The 25865-nt window shown below is 36.4% G+C and overlaps 1 protein-coding gene across 1 annotated transcript in view; it reads left to right on the plus strand.

Annotated features, from left to right (window-relative positions):
* SLC44A5 (solute carrier family 44 member 5) overlaps window positions 1-25865 on the plus strand; it is a 166841-nt gene that overhangs the window by 131791 nt on the left and 9185 nt on the right. Inside the window, exons 11-18 of the mRNA XM_052638052.1 lie at window positions 3147-3278; window positions 6950-7049; window positions 9167-9259; window positions 9728-9815; window positions 10307-10569; window positions 11054-11148; window positions 23666-23769; window positions 25282-25355. Of these exons, the coding sequence (XP_052494012.1) occupies window positions 3147-3278; window positions 6950-7049; window positions 9167-9259; window positions 9728-9815; window positions 10307-10569; window positions 11054-11148; window positions 23666-23769; window positions 25282-25355 (949 nt within the window). The remainder of the gene's footprint in view (window positions 1-3146; window positions 3279-6949; window positions 7050-9166; window positions 9260-9727; window positions 9816-10306; window positions 10570-11053; window positions 11149-23665; window positions 23770-25281; window positions 25356-25865) is intronic.

The following is a 25865-nucleotide window of genomic DNA, read 5'->3' on the forward strand; positions in this document are numbered from 1 at the left end:
CAGAAGTTCTTACTCTCTTGATGCTCATAGCCTAAGCAAATTATCTATTAGAAGGTGATACTTGCCACAGAAAAAAAAGAAATAAGACACTGAAGGGGGATAGAGAGTAGCATGGTAGGGCAAGGAGTATAAATTGCAGTATTAGTGAAAGTGAAAGTGAAGTCGCTCAGTCGTGTCCGACTCTTTGCGACCCCATGGACTATAGCCTTTCAGGCTCCTCTGTCCATGGGATTTTCCAGGCAAGAGTGCTGGAGTGGATTGCCATTTCCTTCTCCAGTATTAGTAGGGTAGGCATTTTTGAGATGAGATCCAAGAAAACACTTGAAGGAGAAAACGGGCTTAGCCCCTGGAGATACAGGAGAAGTTCCAGACAGTAAGTACAGTTAGAGCAAAGTCTTAAAGATGGGAGCATGTTGAAGAAATGGTTAGAATGCGTACATGGATGAACGGTACCAAATAAAGGGGAGAATAGGAGATGAGGCATTTCTGGAGCACCAGAGATTTAGATTAGTTTTACTCTGAGTGAAGTAGGGAGACAAGGTAGGGTTTTGAGCAGAGGAGAGATGTGAAATGATCATGACTTTAGTCCCTGGTGGCTCAGACAGTAAAGAATCTGCCTGCAAGGAGACCTGGGCTTGATCCCTGGGTCAGGAAGATTCCCTGGAGAAGGAAGTGGCAACCCATTCCAGTATGCTTGCCTGGAGAATCCCTTTGATGGAAGAGCCTGGCAGACTGCAGTCCATAGAGTCACACAGAATTGGATACAACTGAGGTGATTTAGCATGCACACATCAGGAAAGGTGTGAGTGGAGCAAGCTTGGATTAGAAAGGGGATTGATCAGAAGTGTAATTTTGAATATGTGGAGTTTGAGATGTTTATTAGGCATTAAGATGGAGATGTCACATAGGCAGTTGAATATACAGTTGAATGTACAGAGTTAGAAAGAGATAGTTAGCCTAAATAAATATATTTAGGAATCAGGATTATTAGAGCCATGAGAATGGCTGAGATCACCAAGAAATTAGGTGTAGGTAGAGATGTGGACCAAAGACTGAGTTCAGAGGCCCTGCAACATTAAGAGGTCAGAGAGAAGAGAATGGAACAGCAAAGACTACTGAGGAGAAACGGGTCTTCTTTGAAAACTAAAAGGATGTGATGTCATAGAAGCCAAGTTTAAAAAAAAAAAAAAAAAACAGTGGAGGGGGTGATGATCCATGTCAAATGAAGCAGATAGGTCAAGAAAGATAAGAACTGAGAATAGACTTTGGGCACATAAATATGACAAGATCATTGGTGTCTGATTAGGGTAGTCTTAGCATCATAATGAGGAAGAAAAGCCTAATTAGAGTGGACTGAGGGAAGATTGGAGGAAAGGAATGATAGACAGACAATATACATGGCTATTTGGGAGACTTTAATTGCAACAAGGGACAAGAAATCCGGCAGTGAATAGGGGTAAGAACGTCAAAAGTAGACTTTCTTTTGTTTTACTCTTTAAGGTGGGAGAAAGGAAAATATGTTTGTATATTGTTTGGAATGATACATTAGAGAGCAAGAAATTAATCACTGTGAAAGTTCAGAATACCAAAGACAAAATATTTTAAAAACAATCAGAGAGAAAAGACAGATTGCCTACAAAGGAACAGATAAGCTGAAGAAGACTTTTTGACAGCAACCAAAGGAGCAAAATAATACCTTCAAAGAGCTAAGAAAAAAATAATGGTCAGCCTATAGCTATACACTCAGCAAAACTCTCTTTCAAGAATGAGAGTAACATTGAAGATATTTTAAGATAAGTGAAAACTAGAGTTTACAAGAAGACATATATTAATACTAAAGGAGTGCCTACTTCTAGAGGGAAAAATGGTTCAGCCAAAATGTATGAGATTTAAGAATGAAAGGTAAGCAGAGAAAATTAATTGGTAAATGTGTGACTCAGACAGTAAAGAATTCCCCTGCAACGCAGGAGACCTGGGTTCATTCCCTGGGTTGGGAAGATACCCTGGAGGAGGGCATGGCAACCCACTCCAGTATTCTTGCCTGGAAAATCCCCATGGACAGACGTGCCTGGCAGGCTATAGTCCGTGGGGGTCACAAAGAGTTGAAAATGACTGAGGGACTATCAGCATAGCACAGAACTTAAGAAACTTTGTACAAAATAATGATAATATCCAATTTTTTTTGAGTTACAACTGTACATAAGTAAAATACAGAGGAATAATCAGACTGGGATTATTACTGAACAATGTAAGGTTCTTATATTTCCTGGATTGACTTTAGACTTGGTTAGTAAGTACACAGTCAATATTCAAGAGTAATTTATTCTAAAAATATAGAAGATATCTCTAAACCAGTAAAGGGGGAAAACAGAATATAAGTTAACAAACAAAAACTGATCAGTTTTTAAAGGACAAGAATTGGAAGTGTTGATACAAAGTAGAACAGGAAATACAAAAACAAAGAAGGTTGAAACAAAAGTAGATATAGCAATACATTAAATATATTAAACTCATCAATTAGAATACAGAGATTATCAGGTCAGATTAAAATATAAACGTACAAATTGGAGCTGTGCTCTTTACAGAAGTTACAAAAACATAAGGAAATTGGAAGTTTGAAAGTGAAGGGATACAGAAAATACTGTATTCCTATGTATCTTCCCAGAGATACTTTAGGTATGCATAAGAAAATACATATATTATTTTTACTTCTTATATGAATTATAGAATATTTTATATAATTTTTATAATTTTTTACTTTTTTACTTTTTTTCATTTAATAAAGCATCTAGTGCTCATTCACTATCACTAGAGACTTTCTCCTCATTATATGGAAATACAGTATTCTGCTGTGCAAATATACTATAATATTTTTAACCAGTCATTACTGATGGACATTAAACTTGTTTCTAGTTAAAAGGACATTTAAAATCAGGTGTTGCTGTGGTCATGCAAAAAAAATACTGGAAAAATTTATATTGCATACGATACTACATTTACACTGTTGGATGCACATAAAATATTTAATGTGTAAATAGGAATCTTTCCTTTGTAAAAATGACCATGCTAATCAATTTCATGTAGATGTATGCTTATATTTCAGAAAATAACATTTTATATTAGTCTACTTTTCTCTCTTTTTCGAGGAATATGGCGCTGTTACCTAGAATACAGCCGTCTTGAGGAGCAGCCAGGTTCTCACTTAAATGCATATACCATTGGGATTCAGACTGACATAAGCATGTACTTTCGCCTGAAACAAACATGGTTCGCACTTAGTGAGTGGATTTTAAAAATTTGCTTTGTTAAAACTGTAATAAGAATGCATCTTTTCGTGTAAAGAAAACTTGGGTTGGTATAACTTGTTAAATACATCTATTAGTAACATCATTAAAATAAGTATCTATAATACTACTAGCCATAGTAAATGGAAAGTCAATGAGGGGAATTTATTATATAATCTAAAAAAATATTACTGTACAATGATCTCAAGCTATTTGCCTTCAACTTAATATGAGTCAGATATAGACATTTATAGCCATTAATCTAATGTCTAAGAAAGGTATTTTAAAAGGACAAAATGCTTGATATTTCAAACTTGTATTTAAAAACAGAAAAAGAAAAAAGAAAATGAAGAAACAAGTTTTTCATGACAGGACTTTTAAACTACTTGTGATAGAATTGGAATAATAAGTAATTTTTACAAATTTACAATTTTTAGTGTTTATTTAGATTGAGTTAGTTAAGGGTAACAGAATTTTGAAAGGTAGATGGCTTTAATAGTTTTTATTATACTATTCCTTGTTCTTTACAGAGATTCATGTTCTTTAATCAATATTTTTAAAATGATCTCTAATTACATGGTGCTTTAAAAAACAAATTAATCTTCCTATATTGTTGAAGTTAGAGAGCCAGACAAGACGAGCTTGAGGAAGCCTGGTAAGGAGCCCAGACAGCCTAAGAGGAGGGCAGTATCTTGGAGAGCATCATGATTCCAGAATGGATCCCTTAACATAAATCTGAAAACTTCTTGGAGAGCATCATGATTCCAGAATGGATCCCTCAACATAAATCTGAAAACTTCTTGGAGAGCATCATGATTCCAGAATGGATCCCTTAACATAAATCTGAAAACTTAATTTTGCCATTTCACCCAGAAGTCATTTGGGTAGCTTTCAGGGACAGGCTCACAGCATGTCACCAGAGTGCCACTGTATTTGTTTACACTATTAGGATAATCTCTCGGAACGCAGACATAGCCCACCTAGGACACTGCTTTCCTGGGCTCAAGGCACATGGCGAATAAGATTACTAATGAGAAAGTTTTTTTAGCAGAGACCCTTGGATAGTCTTGAGAGGTGTTTTCTTCAGGCTCATGCCAAGCTGGATGACCTACCCCGGCTGCACAGAAGCCCCCGCCAGATTCCTGTGTCTGCTATATTCAGTGTTTCTCTGTGCCTTGGATAGTGCTAACTCAAAGTGCCAAATTTTTGCTCTTTGGGTTCCCATTTCTAGCTCTCATGCAGCTAATTCCCTTTAATAATATAACACATTAGTTTTTTCAAATATGTTTCAGAAGAACTTCATTGATAGCCATTTCTTTTTCTTTTTTTTGACTATAAAAATCAAGCATCTTGGGACTTATATCCTCATCCCTTTCCCTGAATTTGAGTGATTCTATATCCCTCAGCAGTCCACATACTGTTACCTATCATTTCTGAAGATGACAAATCTCATCCATTATGTACTGAAACCTCTAGTTTTACTCTCAGATGGATGTTAGTTACAGGTTCTATGGGCACCCCACTGCTGTCTTTTAAGGATCTTTGACACAAAATCATTGAGATGATTAGAATATGCCATTGGAAAAGTTAAGAGAGGTACTTTGAAGAAAATGCAGAGCTTGCTTTTATTTTCAAGTCTAGGAATACTTATCTTTCCTCAAATGAGTGTTAACTTTCATAATCCATTATGAAATAATATCAGACATTATTTGCTCTGTGCTTATAATTCTCAGCATCAGTGACAAGGGTATACATGTGAAATTATACTTATTGACAGAAACACTAAAAATATGTGGAGTAATACACATAAAAATTATCATTTTATGGGTCTTGGATTGTATTAGAAGATGGTTCTATTTTCATTTCTATTAATTATCCCAGCCTCCTTGATAAGGTTAGATTTATACCAGCTTCTCTGTAGGGTCTCGAAAAATATGTTTCTATTTTTTGTTAAACAAAAGGAGGGAATATATAAATTCAAAGAGGTGCTAAATTTCTTTAATATAACCATTTAAAATAATATAATTTTGTAAAAGCACAAATTTAATATTCAGTGTTCTTTTACAATGAGATTTTGGAACATAAAGTGACTGACACAATTTATATTCTTAAGTTTATCCAAAGATGATAATGATTTTAGTTTAATATGGCTACACTCCACAGTTTTGGGCTCAGTGGAGCTTTGAAAGAATCAGTTATGCATAAAAACATAAATACACAGTTGAAATAAAAGAAGATGTAGCAGGGAGATGTTACATTACTGAGAACCTCCCACATCTCTGGGTTAACTGGTTTCTCCTCACTTGGAGATACTAACAGAGGTATGATAAACATCTGAATCTTAGTGGTATAACAATAGAATAAAATGAGTGTCCTGTGATTGGAAGTGTTCAGACATGAGCAGAATAACTAACAGGAATGTTATAGAGTGGATCTTTTCATGGGTAGGAATTTAACTTTTCGTTAAGTTTCTCTCATGATTTCAGAATCTGTTATTAGCCATATTATATTCCTTAATTTAGACTCCACGTCTTTTCACTTTTTAACATCTTTGAGGTCAGGATGCATTTTATAATCAATAGACAGACATTTAATAAAGGATTTTTTACTTTTCCTCAAAGGTTATTACTAAATTAAAGGTATGTCATAGAATTGAGGAATATAATAATTAGGGCTGTTTGGCTTAAAGTAAAAACAAACAAAGCTGGAGGCAAGGCAGAGGCATTTATTCTAAGAACAGAGAAGTGTCTCACCAAACTCAAAATAGCAGAAAAGCAGCTGGACTTCCAAGTGGACCTGGATCTAGGAAACAAAAAGCCAAAATGGAGCCAAGGTTTCCTCTCCTTGCTCTCTTTCTTTACACTCGTACATTTTATTCTTTCTTGGCAGGTTCACTTACCTTACATAAATGTGGTTTTGACACAGTTAATGTGTATAACTCTTAGTTCAAGAGGCACACAAGCATCAATTCAAAACCAAACTAGACAGAAAGGAGTGGATTGAGGGGTGAGAGAGAGGCTCACGAGGGAGGGGTTATATGTACACTTACAGTGATTCACGATGGTACAGCAGGAAAAAAAACGGAACTAGAGTCCCTTAATTCTAACTCTCAGACTATTACACAGCTTGGGTTGGCATTACACTCTGATTTTATCAAGGCACAAACTAAAAATGTGGGGTCACAAACTAAAACTGTGGTATCCCAGAACCTCACCCCGTCCGTCAGTAGGATCAGTTAAGAGGCATTGTGAGCCTGGCAGCAGCTCAAAAGCTTTGTTCTGTAATGATTCTCTTATTCAAGGAAGTTTACAAGTGAAAACATCTAACATAGAGTTGTCTAAAGCAGCTCTTCCTTTTCTTCTATGCCTATTTTCTCATTTCTACAAGTGGTGTGAAATGTTTCCATAGATAAAATGAAGCCTGTCCAACACAGTTGTTTAAATTCTAGCTAAAAGTTTTAATCCAGGAATTTTTTTAAAGCATTTCTCAGAGGTTTTAAAAGTGAATTTCTAAAACTGGCATCTTTGGAGAGAGGCAGCACTACTTAAATCATGAAGTGTCAGAGCTGGCAGAAATCATCATGAAGATCAGTCTAATGTTTGCACAGAAAGTTTGCTCTTTGGTTTGATTTGCATCGCACACTAATATTTTTTTCCTGTTTAAAGTGATAATACTCTGCCTCCTTGAACTGTTCATCATCCTCATGCTGATCTTCCTCAGGACCCGAATCCGTATCTCCATCGCCCTGCTGAAGGAGGGGAGCAAGTAAGGCCTTGATGGAGAGACTCGCATAATGTATATCTGTCTTTCATATCAGTCACTGCTTATTTGTAGATGCCCCAGACTCTTTTCCCTTTAAGATGGCTTGTTAAATCTGCTTTCCATTCAAGAAAACTTGTTCAAGTTCAGACTTTACCACATTTAAAAAAGTTCACACTAACAAGTCTTTCAAAATCCCCAAACGTCGATTATCTTAGAGCAAAATAAAGCTAAAACCCATGTAGTCTGTGCACTGGCACTTTTTTAAAACACCAAATATATGTTAGGAGAATAGCTTATATGAAAGTAAATGATAGACTGTTAATAAAAGTTAGTTACATTATATGTTGTATTACTCCCATACTGAGTCATATATTAATACTGATGGTTGAGATCATTTGTAGAACTGTAGATCACTGTAATTCTATGAAGTCAATTATATGCTCTTGCTGGTTTTGTATAAGTAACAAAATTTGCCAGTAGACAGAGTAATTGGTCTTAGCAGCACCAGACTATAGGTTTTTGTATCTACAGCCCTCAATTCAAGAACATTGTATACCCAGAGTCATTTTTATTTTAAAATGCTACAAAATAAACACAATTTTTCATAAAATTCATGGTGTGAGGTAATAACACCTACAGTTTCTAAACTATTCCAAAAGGTCACTTGAAGATAATACATTAAACTTCTGAATAATGCATGGAAACAATAAAGAAAGTATTACTAAAAGCCAACAGATCATGTCCTTTGTTAAGAACAATGGAAACTGGGTTGTTAATGACCAAGGACCAAATTATTTTAAACAGTCTTTAAGGATTGTTTTAACAAAATCGTCATCTATAATAATAATAGTGCCACCTAGAGCCAGTGTTTGAAATAGTTAACAAGCAATTTGCTAAATTAAATCTGTTCTTCCCACAATAACTGAAGCCCTGTCATTAGCCACTGAAAGCTACTGATTTGCTGGGTTATTCCTTAAATAATATGATATTGTACAATTCACTTATCCAACTGCTATGCCTCTAAATGTGTGTGTATGCATGTGCATGTTAAAGAGCAGTTACTACTGTGACAGATTAAAGATTTTTTTTTCAAAGGAAAATAAGAGCTGGAATAAATTGGCGTGAGAATACAAGGTAATCATAGGGATGCCCAGTATTTCACTCACATCAGTGTCTGGAGGAAAGAGAGAATAGTACAGTCTAAATAGTGAGGTGGAGAAGGTAACAAATAAAAAAATGAATCTAAAATGTGTCAGTGTGGGAATTCCCTAGTGGTCCAGTGGTTAGGGCTCTGCACTTCCACGGTAGCGGGCAAGGGTCCCATCAGCTGGTCCAGGAACTAAGATTATGCATGCCCCATGGGGTGACTGAAGAAGAAAGTGTGTCAATGCATTGGGAGTGGAAATAGTTCTATTGTAGTTCTCAGTGGGTACATCAAACAACACAGAGTTAATTTAGTGTCATATGCTAAAAAATTATTCAAAAGTAGTAATAGAGTAACTAGGATGTGAATATTTTAGAAAGCATATCTTAGGAGGAAATTTCAAAATAATCATTTATCTTGGAAAATGAACGAGTTACTTGAAGGGTTGCTGTATGGAAAAGGTGGTCATTTCTTCTCCAGAAGGTAGTGGATGTGAATTACAGGCAGGAGGAGAACTTCCTAATACTTTGGTTGTTAAGAAAATAGAATAAACTGTGTCATATGAGACTAAGAAACATGTTCTGAAGACAGTTCAGAAGGGATTCTTGAATTAGAGATGGATTCTCACATTTGATCATATGATTGTCAAGATCCTCTGCAATTTTAAATGTCTAAACAAAAGGGAGAAATACCATGATTATAATGCATGAAGTCTTTCTGAGTTAGACAGAAATAACCAAAGAGGAGAAGGTTTGGAGAAGTTTTGGCAGGAATCAAACATGAGCACTGAAAGAATGCTATTAATTTAATAAATAAATAAAAATTAAAACTAACTATTACTTAATACCAGCAAACAAGAGTCAATGGTTATTACCACTGTTCTTTGAATGAATTCAGTCTAGTTCTAAAAGATCAAATTTTAATTGAGAAATTGTAACTGTATCATTTTGAATTTCAACTATTTGTTTTATTTCAGAGCCATTGGATACATCCCTAGTACTTTAATTTATCCAGCTTTAACTTTCTTTTTCCTCTCAGTCTGCATTTCCTACTGGGCTGTGGTAGCACTGTATCCTTTGTTAATTGACTTATTTAAACCTCAGGTCCATACTATTTCTCAGAACCTGGGAGTTCATATGCCTTTCCATCCTGGAAAGACCAGAAACATCCTAAAGATATAATTGAAATGATGATGATGATGGTGGTGATGACTGCTAAGCTCTAAAAAAGTGAACCAACTGAATTTCCCCTCAAATAGGTCACATGGTAGATTTTATTTTATCTTCACATATGGTACTTCTCCTTTGCAATACCTAAAAAGAAAAAAACTCTTTTATATTTCATTGTTTTTAAGGGGCCACTCAGTGTAGCTGACCCATGTTATATTACTCTGGGTCTTAAAATGAATGAATTATTAGATTATAAGTTTTTTGAAATTAGTCTTTCAGTACACTTTTGGGTTATTCACACATTATTTTCTTGTCCATTTATTTTCAATCTGCCAGCAAATAATTTAACCTTAATAGAGTTCACTCAGTTACTTGGCTACATCAGGGGCACCTATATATAAAGTCATAGCCCCACAAGGGCAATGTGAACATGAAAATAAAACCTGTGACCCAGTGGTAAGTAAAAGAAATTCTTTTATTTACTTTAATAAGGAACTCTACTACGTTTCATCCAACAATTGTTGTAGGAATAATCCTGTAACAGGGACCCTGTGCACTGATGAGGATCACTGTAGAGAAGGGGAGAGTGAGTCAGGTGTTAGCTGAAGAGTACCGAAAACAGTGAGTAGAACAGAGAGAAAACACTGCTATCGCCTGAGCTCACTTGTGTCGTATACCTAGGAAGCATGTACAGTCAACAACCACACTAATACAGGTAAAATTATAGTAGATGCAGATTAATGAACATGTCATGGTAAAATGAGATACTTTTCCATAACTCAAGAAAGAACTGTACAAAGTAATGTTATAGAAAATAGAAATAACAGCAGAAGCTAATAGAAGAGCAGGGCAAGCAGTTGGGGGCTACACAAGAGAATGCAGGGAAGGCATTGTCTTGGAATATTATTATCATATTATCCTTGTTGGTTTCTTTTTTCTGAGTGCAGGGTTTTAATACAACTGAAATTGCCAAAGCTTGCCCTGGGGCTCAGTGTCATTTTGCTTTCTATGGTGGAAAGAGCCTATATCATCAATACATCACTACCTTCCAGTTACTCAATCTATTCGTCTTTCTCTGGCTTATAAACTTTGTCATTGCATTGGGTCAGTGTGCCCTTGCTGGTGCCTTTGCTTCTTATTATTGGGCCTTGAAAAAACCTGATGACATCCCACCCTATCCACTTTTTACTGCATTTGGACGAGCCATAAGGTAAGTTTCACATTGAACACTATATCTATCTTCCCAGTTATGATTAGTGTGCTTATAATTCAAGTGGCAAAGTACTTGAGGTCAAAGGTATAATTCAAGATTCATGAATGTCCATGGCTTTGTTTGGTTTTATAGCCATCATTTTATTTTTAACCCCTACTCAGGCCAATCCTTCTAAAAGGTTACTGGAGTGAAAAAGTAGGGGAGGTCACTAAATTAAAGATTAAGGATGAACTTGTCTTTCTTCATTGCTCAGCTCAAACATAAAATCAATATAAAATGATAGGCTATTGGTATCATTTTTGTAGATGAAGTACAAAATGGATATATATGGTTTAAAGGCCTCTATGGAAACCTTTGTCAATCTGAATAAGAGAGTAGAAGTTCTTTTCTATCAACGCTTTTAACAATAAAAATTAACTAACATCCTTTGTGTTCTTAGTAACAATATTTTAACCTTTATTCTCATTTTATCTTTGTCCAGATATCACACAGGATCCCTAGCATTTGGATCTTTAATTCTTGCAATAATTCAAATGTTCAGATTAATCCTAGAATACTTGGACAAACGTCTTCAAAGTAAGATTCTAGAATTCATCTTTTCTCAGACTTCCTGACTTCTGTGAATAGAGTAGACTGGATCAGGGATTGGAGGGACATAATGACTGTAACTTGGATACAGTAATAGGGATGGATGTGGTCAGATTGGGGAGATGTTTAGAAGGAAAAGCCAACAGGACTTGTTGAGGGGGTGGGGATAGGAGCAGTGGTAAAGAAAAGAGAAGAAGTATGTGATACTGAAAGCTGCTCAGTTGTGTCCGACTCTTTGTGACCCCATGGACTGTAGCCTACCAGCCTCCTCTGTCCATGGGATTCTCCAGGCAAGAATACTGGAGTGTGTTGCCATTTCCTTCTTCAAAAGTGTGTGATGTTACTTACTAAATTATGGAAGCCAGAAGGAACACAATTCAAAAAAGAGATTAAAATGTGTGTTTTTGACAGGTTACTATTGAGAAGCATGGTGGGAATGTCAGGCAGCTCTTTTTTTTTTTTATAATTCCTAACTGTTTATTTATTTATTTATTTTTAAATTTTAAAATCTTTAGTCTAGAGTTCAAGACAGCACAGGCTTAAAATATAAATTGTGGATGTCATTTGCTCATACATGACACATACAGTTTACAAAAAATAAGCTGTTTAGAATGTACTTTAAAAGATTTTATCATTAATTGTCAAAATACTCTTGAAACAGAACAACAAAGTTGGAAAACATACAGTTCCTGATTTCAAAACTAAATATAAACCTACAGTAATCAATACAGTGTGGCACTGGTATAACAACAGACATATAGATCTGAGATAGACTAGAGAGCCCTAAAATAAATGCTTACAAAAAGACTATTCAATGTGGGAGAGTTTCTTTCAACTAATGTAACAAAACTGGATATCTACATGCAAAAGAATGAACCCTTGCCTTACACCATATACATGAATTAACTCAAAATGGATCAAAGACAAACATAAAAGCTAAAACTATAAAAGTCTCAGAAGAAAGTATAGGAATAAATCTTCTTAACACTGGATTTAAAGATGATTTCTTAGATATGATACTAACAACACAAAGGAAACAAAAGAAAAAACAGATAAATTACACTTCATCAATATTTTTTAAATGCTTGTACATCAAAGGACATTATCAAAAAGTAAAAAGACAACCCACAGAATGGGAAAAAATACTTGCAAGTCATATACCAGATAAGCAACTAATATTTAGAATGTATAAATAACTCCTACAACTCAAAAATAAACAACCTAATTCAATATGGGCAAAGGATTTTTTAAGTAAAATTTTTTCAGCTTGAGGTATAACTGACAAATAAAATTGTAATTTTTAAGTGTACAAATGATGATTTAATGCATATATACATTGTGAAAGGATCCCCACATTTAAGGTGGGACATTTTTTCCTTTTTTTGGTGAGCATGCTTAGGTTCTACTCTCCTAGAAAATTTCAATATATAATGCAGTATTATCAACTGTAATCATGTTTTACATTATATTCTAAAACCTACTCATCTTATAGCTAAAAGTTTATAAGCCTCTCCCAATTTCTTCCATGCCCAGCATGTGATAACGACATTCTATTCAGTTTACATGCATTACAATCTTTCCCCCATGTATAAGCAATACCATGCATATTTGTTTTTGTCTGGCTTACCTCTCTTAGCATAATGCCCTTCAGGTTCATCCATGTTATTGCAAAAGTAAGATTTCTTTCTTTTTTATGGCTGAATAATATTCCATTGTGTATATATACTATACTTTATTGATTGATGTACCTAATAAACTAAGATCATGGCATCTGGTCCCATCACTTCATGGGAAATAGATGTCAGACTTTATTTTGGGGGGGCTCCAAAATCACTGCAGATGGTGATTGCAGCCATGAAATTAAAAGATGCTTACTCCTTGGAAGGAAAGCTATGACCAACCTAGATAGCATATTAAAAAGCAGAGACATTACTTTGCCGACTAAGGTCCATCTAGTCAAGGCTATGGTTTTCCAGTGGTCATGTATGGATGTGAGAGTTGGACTGTGAAGAAGGCTGAGTGCCGAAGAATTGATGCTATTGAACTGTGGTGTTGGAGAAGACTCTTGAGATTCCCTTGGACTGCAAGGAGATCCAACCAGTCCATCCTAAAGGAGATCAGTCCTGGATGTTCATTGGAAGGACTGATGCTGAAGCTGAAACTCTAATACTTTGGCCACCTGATGCGAAGAGCTGACTCATTAGCAAACACCCTGATGCTGGGAGGGATTGGGGGCAGGAGGAGAAGGGGATGACAGAGGATGAGATGGCTGGGTGGCATCACTGACTCGATGGACATGAGTTTGGGTGAACTCCGGCAGTTAGTGATGGACAGGGAGGCCTGGCATGCTGTGATTCATGGGGTTGCAAAGAGTCGGACACGACTGAGCAACTCAGCTGAACTGAACTGAACTGAATAGCACTTAGGTTGTTTCCATACACTGGATACTGTAAATAATGCTGCAATGAACACTGGAGTACAATTATCTCTTCAAGATAGTGATTTTGTTTCCTTCAATTATATACAGAATTAGAATTGCTGGATCATATGGCAGTCCTATTTTTAATTTCTTAAGGGACTTCCATACTGTTTTCCATAGTGGATACATCAATTAACATTAACATTCGTACAAACAGCGTACAAGGGTTCCCTTTTCACTACATTCTTACCAATACTTGGTATCTCTTGTATTTTTGATAACAGATATGTAAACAGGTATGAGGTGACATCTCATTGAGGTTTTGATTTGCATATCTCTGATATAAGTAATGTTGGACACCTTTTCATGCACCTACTGGCCATTTGTATGTATTCTTCAAAACATCTATTCTGGTTCTTTACACATTTTTAATTTGGTTATTTGTTTTTTACTGTTGGATTCTATAAAGTCTTTGTATATTTTGAATATTAACCCTTTATCACATGTGGTTTGCAAATATTTTCTCCCATTCAGTAGGTTGCCTTTTCACTTTTCTGATGGTTTTCTTGCTGTGCAGAAGCTTTTTAGTTTAATGTAGCCTACTTGTTTAGTTTTGCTTTTGTTGCATTTGCCTTTTTTGGGTGTAAAATCTAAAAAGTCATTGCCAAGGCCAATGTCAAGGAACTTACCACTATAAACTCTTGTAGGATTTTATGGTTTCAGGTTTTACATTCAAGTCTTTAATCCATTTTGCATTGATTATTCTGTGTGGTATAAGATAAGGGTCTAATTTCATTCTTTTGCATGTGGTTATCTGTTTTTCCTAACACCATTTATTAAAGAAACTGTCTTTTTCCCATTGTATATTCTTGACTTCTTTGTCAAAAATTGACCATAGATGCATGGGTTATTTCTGGGCTCCCTTTTTTTATGCCAGTACCATACTGTTTTGATTACTTTAACTTTGTAAAAGAGTTTGAAACCAGAAAGTATAAGACCTTTAGCTTTGTTACTCTTTCTTAACTGCTTTGGTTATTTGGATCTCTTGTGATGTTATACAAATTTTAGGATTGCTTTTCCTGTTTCTGTGAAAAATGGCATTGAAATTTTGATAGGAATTGTATGAAAGTTTTAGATTGCTTTGGGTACTATATACATTTTGTGCTGTGTGGTGCTTAATTACTCAGTCAGGTCCAACTCTTTGCGACCCCATGGACTGTAGCCCATCAGGCTGCTCTGTCCATGGAAATTCTCCAGGCAAGAGTACTGGAGTGGGTTGCCATACCCTCCTCCAGGGGATCTTCCCAACCCAGGGATCGAAGCCAGGTCTCCCGCATTGCAGGCAGATTCGTTACCGTCTGAGCCACCAGGGAAGCTCAAGAATTACATTTTAAATGTACATTAAATTACATTTTAACAATATTAATTCTTTCAATCCATGAACATGGAATATTTTCAATTTATTTGTTTCTTCATTCTTTTTTGTCAATAGCTCACAATTTTAATATACAAGTATTTCTCTTCTTCATTTCTAGTTATTTCTAGTTATTTTATTGTGTTAATTATAAATGAAGTTGTACTCAACTTCTGTTTCCAATAATTAGTTGTTGGTATACAGAAAAACAACTGATTTTTGTATATTGATTTCATTACCTGAAACTCTACTGATTTCATGTATTAGCTTTAATTGTTTTTTTGGTGGAGACTGTAGAGTTTTCTTATGTAATATCATGTGATCTGCAAACAGAGACAATCTTCTTCCTTTCTGATTTGAATACCTTTTATTTCTTTTACTTGCCTAATTCCTCTGACTGAGAGTTCCAAGTTCTAAACTGAAAAAATGTGGCATTAGTGGGCATCCTTGTCTTGTACCTATTATTAGAGGAAAAGCTTTCAGCTTTTTACCATTGAGTATGATATTAGCTGTGGGTTTGTAAGAAATGGTCTCGGTTATCTTCAAGCCTTCCCTAACCAGTTTACTGAGAAATTTTATTACAAAAGGAGGTTGAGTTTTGTCAAGTAATTTTTCTGCATCTATTGAGATAATCATATGATTTTTCACCTTCATTTTGTTAATGTTCAGTTTAGTTCACTCACTCAGTTGTGTCCGATTCTTTGCAACCCCATGAACCACAGCACACCAGGCCTCCCTGTCCATCACCGACTCCAGGAGTCCACTCAAACTCATGTCCACTGAGTCAGGGATGCCATCTAACCATCTCATCCTCTGTTGTCCCCTTCTTCTCCTGCCCTCAATCTTTCCCAGCATCAGGGTCTTTTCAAACGAGTCAGCTCTTTGCATCAGGTGGCCAAAGTATTGGAGTTTCAGCTTCAATTCCTTCTTTCCTTCAATTCCAGTTTCAGTTCCTTCCAATGAACACCCAGGACTGATCTCCTTTAGGATGGCCCGGTTGGATCTCCTTGCAGTCCAAGGGACTTTCAAGAGACTTCTCTAACACTGCAGTTCAAAAGCATCAATTCATCAGTGCTCAGCTTTCTTTATCATCCAACTTTCACATCCATACATGACTACTGGAAAAACCATAGCCTTCACTAGATGGACCTTCATTGACCAAGAAATGTCTGTGCTTTTTAATATGGTATCTAGGTTGGTCATAACTTTCCTTCCAAGGAGTAAGCATCTTTTCATTTCATGGCTGCAATCACCATCTGCAGTGATTTTGGAGCCCCCCAAAATAAAGTCAGCCACTGTTTCCACTGTTTCTCCATCTATTTGCCATGAAGTGATGGGACTGGATGCCATGACCTTAGTTTTCTGAATGTTGAGTTTTAAGCCAACTTTTTCACTCTCCTCTTTCACTTTCATCAAGAGGGTCTTTGGTTCTTCTTCACTTTCTGCCATAAGGGTTGTGTCATCTGCATATCTAAGGTTATTGATATTTCTCCCAGCAATCTTGATTCCAGCTTGTGCTTCAACCAGCCCAGCCTTTCTCATGATGTACTCTGTGAATAAGTTAAATAAGCAGGGTGACAACATACAGCCTTGACATACTCCTTTTCCTATTTGGAACCAGTCTGTTGTTCCATGTCCAGTTCTAATTGTTGCTTCCTGACCTGCATACAGGTTTCTCAAGAGGCAGGTCAGGTGGTCTGGTATTCCCATCTCTTGAAGAATTTTCCACAGTTTATTGTGATCCACATAGTCAAAGGCTTTGGCATAGTCAATAAAGCAGAAATAGATGTTTTTGTTAATGTGGAACATATTATTAATTTGCATATGGTGAACCATCCTTGCATCCTGGTATAAATCCTACTTGATTTTGGCATGTGATTCTTCTAATTTCATATTGAATTCAATTTGCTAATATTTTGTTGAGAATCTTTGCATTTATATTTATCAGGGATACCGGCCTGTAATTTTCTTTTCTTGCAGTGTCCTTGTGTGGGTTTGGTATCAGGGTCATGCTGACCTCATAAAATGAGTTTGTAAATGTTCTCTCCAACTCTGTGGTTTGAGAGTTTGAGAAGAGTTATATTTATATTTATCTTTGAATGTTTGGTAAAATTTCACCAGTAAAGCCATTTGATCCTGGACTTTGCTTTGTTGGGAGTTTTTTGATTACTGATTCAAAATCTTTAGTAGAAATTGATCTGTTCAGATTTTCATTTCCTTCATGATTCAGTTCAGCAAGTTATATGATTCTACAAATTTATTCACTTCTTCTAGGTAGTCACATTTGTCGGTGTAAAATAGTAGTCATATGTAGTCATAGTAGTCAGTTATGATCCTTTACATATCAGTCATAATGTTTGTTTCATTTCTGAATTTATTAATATTTAAGTATTCTCTCCTTTTTTATCAATTAATCTAGTGAAAGGTTTGTCAATTCTATGCTTGCAAAAAAACAGCTGGTATTTTCATATATCTTTTTGATTGTTTTTTCAGTCTCTTTCATTTATTTCCAGTCTGAGCTTTACTATTTCCTTTCTTATACTAAATTTGTACTTGGTTTCTTTTTTTTTCTAATTCCTTGAGGTGTGAGGTTAGGTTGTGTGAGATCCCTTTTAATAACATAAGTGTTTATTGCTGTGACCTTACCTCTTAGAACTGCTTTGCTGCATTCTGTATGCTTTGATCTGTTGTGTTTCTATTTCCTGTGTTTCAGGTTACTCTTTGATTTCACTTTTGATTTATTCTTTCATCTCTTGATTATTCAGTGGCATGTTGTTTAATCTCCACACATTAGTGAATTTTCCAGTTTTGTTCTTGTAATTGACCTCTAGTTTCATACTATTGTCTTTAGAAAAGAGGCTTGATATGATTTCAGACGTCTTGCATTTATTAGTACTTGTTTTGTGACCTAACATGATCTATCCTGGAGAATGCTCCATGTATACTTGAGAAGAATGAGTATTCTGCTGTGGTTGGATGGAAAGTACTATAAATGTTAAGTCCATCTTAACATTTGTTAATATGTACTTAAGTCCAATGCTTCCTTTTTGATTTTCTATCTGGACAACCCATTGATAAAAATGGAATTTTGAAAATGTATGCTATTATTATATTGCTAAATATTTCTTCCTTCATATCTATTTATATCTACTTTATGTATTTAGGTGCTCCAATGTTAGGTGCATAAATATTTATAATTTCTATCTACTCTTCACAAATGGACGTTTTTTTCATCGTATAATGAGCTTTGTATCACAACAAACTGTGGAAAATTCTTAAAGAGATGGGAATACCAGACCACCTGACCTGCCTCTTGAGAAATCTATGCAGGTAAGGAAGCAATAGTTTGAACTGGACATGGAACAATAGACTGGTTCCAAATAGGGAAAGGAGTACGTCAAGGCTGTATATTGTCACCCTGCTTATTTAACTTATATGCAGAGTACATCATGAGAAACACTGCGCTGGAAGAAGCACAAGCTGGAATCAAGATTGCCAGGAGAAATATCAATAACCTCAGATATGCAGATGACACCACTCTTATGGCAGAAAGTGAAGAACTAAAGAGCCTCTTGATGAAAGTGAATGAGGAGAGTGAAAAAGTTGGCTTAAAACTCAACATTCAGAAAACTAAGGTCATGGCATCCAGTCCCATCACTTCATGGGAAATAGATGGGGAAACAGTGGAAACAGTGACAGACTTTATTTTGGGGGGCTCCAAAATCACTGCAGATGGTGACTGCAGCCATGAAATTTAAAGATGCTTACTCCTTGGAAGAAAAGTTATGACCAACCTGGACAGCATATTAAAAAGGAGAAACATTACTTTGCCAACAAAGGTCCATCTAGTCAAGGCTATGGTTTTTCCAGTAGTCATGTATGGATGTGAGAGTTGGACTATAAAGAAAGCTGAGTGCCAAAACACTGATGCTTTAGAACTGTAGTTTTGGAGAAGATTCTTGAGAGTCCCTTGGGCTGCAAGGAGATCCAACCAGTCCATCCTAAAGGAAATCAGTCCTGAATATTCATTGGAAGGACTGATGCTGAAGCTGAAACTCCAATACTTTGGCCACCTGATATAAAGAACTGACTCATTGGAAAAGACCCTGATGCTGGGAAAGATTGAAGGCAGGAGGAGAAGGGATGAAAGAGGATGAGAAAAAGGATGAGATGGTTGGATGGCATCACTGAGTCAATGGACATGAGTTTGAGTGGACTCCAGGAGTTGGTGATGGACAGGGAGGCCTGGTGTGCTGCAGTCCATGGGGTCATAGAGAGTTGGACATGACTGATAGACTGAACTGAACTGAATGAGCTTTGTGCCTTGTTTCAGCTTTTGATTTAAAGTCTCTTTTGATTGATACAAATATAGGTACACCTGATTTCTTTTGGCTTCCATTTTCATGGAAAAATCTTTTTCTAATATTTCACTTTTGGTCTAAGTATGTCTTTAAAGGTGAAATGAGGCTCCTGTAGGTAGCATATACTTGAATCTTTTAAAAAAATTTCCATTCAGCCACTCAGTCTTTTGACCGGAAAATTTAGTTCATTTACATAGTTGTAATTATTGAAAATTATAGACTTGCTTATTTCTATCTTGTTAACTGAACTGAACTGAACTGTTTTCTGGCTGTTTTAAAGTTGTTTGTTTTTTCTTCTCTTTCTTTGTGATTTTATCATTTTATATGTGGTATCTTTTTATTCCTTTCTTGTATCTACCCTGTGGTTATCGTAAGGCTTATGTAAAATATATTATAGTTATAATAACTAAAGGAGAAGGAAGTAGCAACCCACTCCAGTATTCTTGCCTGGAAAATTCCATGGACAGAGGAACCTGGAGGGCTACAGTCCATGGGGTCACAAAGACTCAGCCATGACTGAGCACACCAGCAGTAAAATAACTAAATAGTTATGACCAACCTAGATAGCATACTGAAAAGCAGAGACATTACTTTGCCAACAAAGGTCCATCTAGTCAAGGCTATGGTTTTTCCAGTGGTCATGTATGGATGTGAGAGTTGGACTGTGAAGAAAGCTGAGCGCCGAAGAATTGATGCTTTTGAACGGTGGTGTTGGAGAAGACTCTTGAGAGTCCCTTGGACTGCAAGGAGATCCAACCAGTCCATTCTGAAGGAGATCAGCCCTGGGATTTCTTTGGAAGGAATGATGCTAAAGCTGAAACCCCAGTACTTTGGCCACCTCATGCAAAGAGTTGACTCATTGGAAAACACTCTGATGCTGGGAGAGACTGGGGGCAGGAGGAGAAGGGGACGACAGAGGATGAGTTGGCTGGATGCCATCACGGACACAATGGACGTGAGTCTGAGTGAACTCCGGGAGTTGGTGATGGACAGGGAGGCCTGGCGTGCTGCGATTCATGGGGTCGCAAATCGTCGGACACTACTGAGCAACTGAACTGACTGACTGACTGACTGACCTTATAGTTAAAATATCTTACAGCTGATAACAAGTGAATTAGTAATACATACAAAAGCTCTACCTTTTTATATCCCCGATGCACATATATTTTATGCTACAATGTTTTTGATATCACAATTTACATCTTTTTATGTTGTGGATCCATTAACAAGTTATTTAGTTTACATAAAAAAGTCCTTTTAATACCTTGTCTTTAACCTTTATACTATAGTTCTAAGTGATTTACCTACTACCATTAAAATTTTAGAGCATTTTGAATTGAAGTGTATATTTACCTTTACTGTGAGTTTTATGCTTTCATATATTTTCATGTTACTAATTAGCATCCTTTTGTTTCAGCTTGAAAAACTCCCTTTAATATTTATTGTAAGGCTATTCTACTGGTGATGAACTCTTAGCCTTTGTTTGTCTGGAAAACTCTTACCTTTTCTTCAATATTGAAGGATAACTTTGCCACATAGATAGTTTCTTGGTTGGCAGATTTTCCTTTCAACACTTTTAATATATTATTCAACTTCATTCTGGCCTGCAAAGTTTCTGCTGAAAAATATCTTCTTATGGGGATTTCCTTGTATATAAGAAGTTCTTCTTTCCTGATGCCTTTACCTGACTTTTGAAAATTAACTTGATGTGATTCAGTGTGGATCTCTTTAGACTGGTATTCTTTGAACTTCCTGGATCTGGATGTCTGTTTCTCCAGGCTAGGGAAATTTTCCGTCATTATTTCTTTGTATATGTTTTCTGCCCCTTTGTGCTCTCTCTTCTCCCTCTGGGGCCTCTGTAATGTATATAATGGTCTGCTTGATGGTGTCGCATTAGTCTCTTACAGCTTCATGCTTTCTTTAACGGATAAACCCCACTGCATTGTCTTTGAATTCACTGATCCTTTCTTTCGCTAGATCTAGTCTGCTGTTGAATTCCTTTATTTAATTTTTCAGTCCAATTATTGTAATTTTGAGCTCTATAAATTCGGTTTGATTTTTAGAAATTTTCTCTCTCTTTACTGACGTTCTCATTTTGTTCATTCATTGCTCCCTGACCATGGTAAGCATCTTTATGACCATAATTTTGAATTCTGTATTGGGTAAGTCAATGATCTCTGTTTCATAAATACCAGTTTTGGAAATATATCTTGTTTGTTTCTTTGGGACATATTCCTTTGTTTCTTCATTTTTTTCCTTCACTCTCTGTATTTGTTTCTGTGCGTTAGATAAAGCAGCCATTTTTCCCAATTTGACAGACTAGTTTCCTATAGGAGATGAGCTTCATTAATCAGCCCAGCCCAAGCTTCTTATTCTCTCAAATCTTTGTGATTGTCCTAGCCATCATAGTTAAGTAGCTCTTAGTAGTTGAAAGTGTAACTAGACCTGTCGGTGTCTCAAAGGGAAGAGTCACAGTCAGAACCTAGACAAGGCTGATTAGAAGCTAAACCCTCAGACATCAGCTGGAAAAGTGTGTAGTTAAGCCCCTTTCAGGGAGAAACTGGGAGGGAAGCTTTTGCCTGCTTCCTCAGCACTCAACCAGGATACATAACCATGGTAGTGGTTAGTGGTGGTAGGGCACTCCTTAACCATTTAAAACCTGATTCTTTGTTTTCTACAGTCCTGTGAGACTCATAAGTACAAGCCCTATCTAGAGCTACACAAAGCTGGGTCACCAGGCATGTGTACAAACTCCTGCCAAAGAGAAGTTGGTGACCTGCTCCCCCTAGCTCCTTGTAGGACCACAGGTAGATCCAGAATATGCAAATTAGAAATTCAACTTTTAGGCAGGGTGTTGTAAAGTATGCACTCAGTCCCTTCCCAGGAAAAGACTGGAAGATGGGCATTTTTGCTTGCTTTCTCTTTGCTAGTCTCTGTGATTGCTATAGTTGTTTTTTATAGTCCCATAGAACTGTGGCCATAAGCCTCTTTGGCTTCAGAGCTAAATGTTTTGGGAAGTCTGTCTCTTGGGTGGGAATCTCTGTCTCTTGGGTGGGAAAGTTGGAATCCTTGATGTGCTGCTCAAACCCTTTACTCCTCAGGGAGAAGCTGAGAGTTGGGGGTATTGTCCTGGTAGTATGGCATTGTGCCAGGGGTAGGGTTTATGGTGAGTGTGTCTCAGCCTTTCCTACAATTTCACTGTTAGAGTTTTTAAGTTGCCTGATGTGAAGGAGTCACTCAGCTTGTTTCTGGATTTCTCTCAGAGGAAATAGCTCCCAGTGTAGTTATACGTTTGGTTCATCTGTGAGAGGAAGGAAGTTCAGGAACCTCCTTGTTGCCATCTTTGTCCCTCCTGCAAATGATTTGCCTAGATATCACTCTGAAGAAAGTATATAAGTGGTGAATAAATATATGAAAGGATGCTCAATATTAGTCATTTTGGAAATGCAAATCAAAAACATAATGAGCTATCACTTCATACCCAATAGAATGGCTACTATCAAAAAATGAAAAATAATATGTTTGTAGGTTGAGGATAAATTGGAACACCTGTGTATTGCTGGTAAGAATGTAAAATCACATTGCCGCTGTGGAAAACAGTTGAACTGTTTTAACTTTAAAAAGTTAAAAATATGATTGCCATATGCCAGCATTTCCACTTCTAGATATATACTCAAAAAGATTGAAAGCAGGGACTCAAATAAATACCTGGGCACCAGTATTCATAGCAGCATTATTCACAACAGCCAAAAGATAGAAAGAACCCAAATTTCCATTAACAGGTAAAAGAAAAAACAAAACTGTATGTGTGTGTATATATATATATACACACGCACACACACATATACACACACATACATATGTACAACAGAATATTATTCAGCTCCAAAAATAAATGTAATAGATGGATCCTCATAATTTAATGTTAAGTGAAATAAGCAAAACACAAAAGGTTAAATATTGTAAGATTCCACTTATATAACGTATCCAGAAGATGCAAATTCATACAAACAGAAGTATGATAGAGGTTACCAGGGACTTGGAGGAGGGGAGAATGAGGAGTTATTGTTTTAATGGGTACAGAGTTTCTATGAGATGATGAAAAGTTCTGGAAATTGATAGTGATGGCAGTTTCACAATACTGTGAATGTACTTAATGCTACTGAGTTGTACACTTAAATATGGTTAAAATGGTAAATTATATATATATTTTACTACAGTTAAATCGAAAAGCCCAATTAAAATTTTACTATTATTTTTATTTATAGAGTCTACAAATAATTAATAGGTTTAAATATCTCCTTCTCATAGAGGCCCAGAGCAACATTTCTAAATTCCTAAAATGCTGCCTGAGATGCTGTTTCTGGTGTTTGGAAAAAGCAGTAAAGTTTTTGAACAGAAATGCCTATGTTATGGTAAGTAGATTATTTTTATTTACTAAACTTCTTTGCACACCCGAACCCAATGTCTGTATTTCCATCTCAAAAGCACTGTACATCAAGCAGTTGAATTTATCACCATGTTGATACAAGAATTTGTGACTCCAATGCATGATTCAGGGCTATGCTTTCCTAGCTGAGATAGTAACTTAACTGTACTTCATTATTACCTTCAATACCTTTATGGAGAGGGAAAATATTATTTCCCTTGTGTGTGTATACCCTCAGTCATGTCTGACTCTTTGCAACCCCATGGACTGTAGCCCTCCAGGCTCCTCCGTCCATGGAATACTCCAGTCAAGAATATTGGAGTGAGTTGCCATTTCCTCCTCCAGGGGATCTTCCTGACCCAGAGATCAAACCTGTATCTCCTGCATTGGCAGGCAGATTCTTTACCACTGCACCATCTGGGAAGCTCATTATTTCCCTTAGGAATATAAAAATGTGCTAGATTGAAAATAATATTATTTGTCTTTGACATACTTCCATGGGAGGGAAGCTTAATTAGTTTAGATTTCACAATGAAAAGAAAATATTCTTCTAATTCTGGGTTTTACACATTTTTAAGGAAGGGTCTGTTTCTTTCTATGATTCTTATTTTGAAATGTGTGGGAATTGATAATGTAACTGAATTTGTTACTTATTTCCAATAGGAATATGGAGGCTTCTAAAGAGATTTTTTTAAAAAAATAGGGGATCCAAAAATATTGTTCTAAAATTTAGCAACTACAACCTTATTAACACTTGATTATCACAGTGATATAGGGTCTGATGGTGTGATTCAAATAGTTATGGATATTCAAAGAGTCATTTATATAACTCCAGTGAGAATATTTTATTGAGCCTCTTAATCAATAAAGCCAGTGTGTATTGGAAGCACAGGGTTTCCTGAGAGGAATTTTTAATGTGAATGCTACAACATTTCACCTATTCAGCAACACATCATAGCCAAATGCTTCAAAGACAAGCTGTGACCTGGGATTTGAGAAGACCTTCCTCTGTTTACTTTGGCCACATGATGAGAAGAGCTCACTCATTTGAAAAGATGCTCATCCTGGGAAGGATTGAGGACGGGAGGAGAAGGGGACAACAGAGGATGAGATGGTTGGATGGCATCACCGACTCGATGGACATGGGTTTGGGTGGACTCCGAGAGTTGGTGATAGACAGGGAGGCCTGGCGTGCTGTGGTTCATGGAGTCACGAAGACGTGGACATGACTGAGGGACTGAACTGAACCTCTGTTTAAATTTGTGTATTTCCCATGGAATTAAGAGAAAATAGCAACTGAAATATACCTTATTGTCAATGACTCTAAGAGTTGTGCAGAATTGAGGATACATGGTTCCCCAGCCTCCCATACGCCTTAAGGTTGGAAAGATGAATGAGAGTAACTGTATGGGTGACAGAGAATTAATTAATGTTCCTGTCATTGGATTGTCTGTTGGTCTTGTTAAGTTATCAGAATAATATCAACTGTCTTCCTCAGATGGCAATATACGGCAAAAACTTCTGCAAGTCAGCAAGAGATGCTTTCAATCTGCTGATGAGAAATATTTTAAAGTAAGTAAGCAGGTTGAGCATTGCAGTGGATGGTTTGGTGAATCTTGAGCATTTATACTTCACATGTTGGTGGTTTTATTAGACATGAATCTTCTTTTATTTTAAAAGATTTAAATCTTCTCCTTTATACCTTTAGTTTCTTTGTATGTCTTTGAATTGTTGCTCCCATCATCCATCTATACCTTTATACCCACTGGCACTCACTCATCTTTATTATACCCTGTGCTCAAGAAATTCCCCACACAAACACTATCATCACATTTCTGACTTTTCTTTTCTCCCAAAATTGACAGAGTCTGAGTGAACAAAATCAGAGAACCAGTGCAGCCATCCCCAGGATGCAGGGTGTCTATAGTCCTCAAATTAGAGTGAGAGAGGCTGACACCACCAAAAGCACCTGACAGCCCTATAATGCCATTTTCTGTTTACTTCCTTATAAATAAGTCAGAATTTCATGCCTGGGTTCCTTCATTTCTTGCATTTAATAAATGCTAAGTAAGATTTCAGCAG

Source organism: Budorcas taxicolor, chromosome 3 (assembly GCF_023091745.1).
Source record: "Budorcas taxicolor isolate Tak-1 chromosome 3, Takin1.1, whole genome shotgun sequence".
NCBI classification, from domain to species: domain Eukaryota; kingdom Metazoa; phylum Chordata; class Mammalia; order Artiodactyla; family Bovidae; genus Budorcas; species Budorcas taxicolor.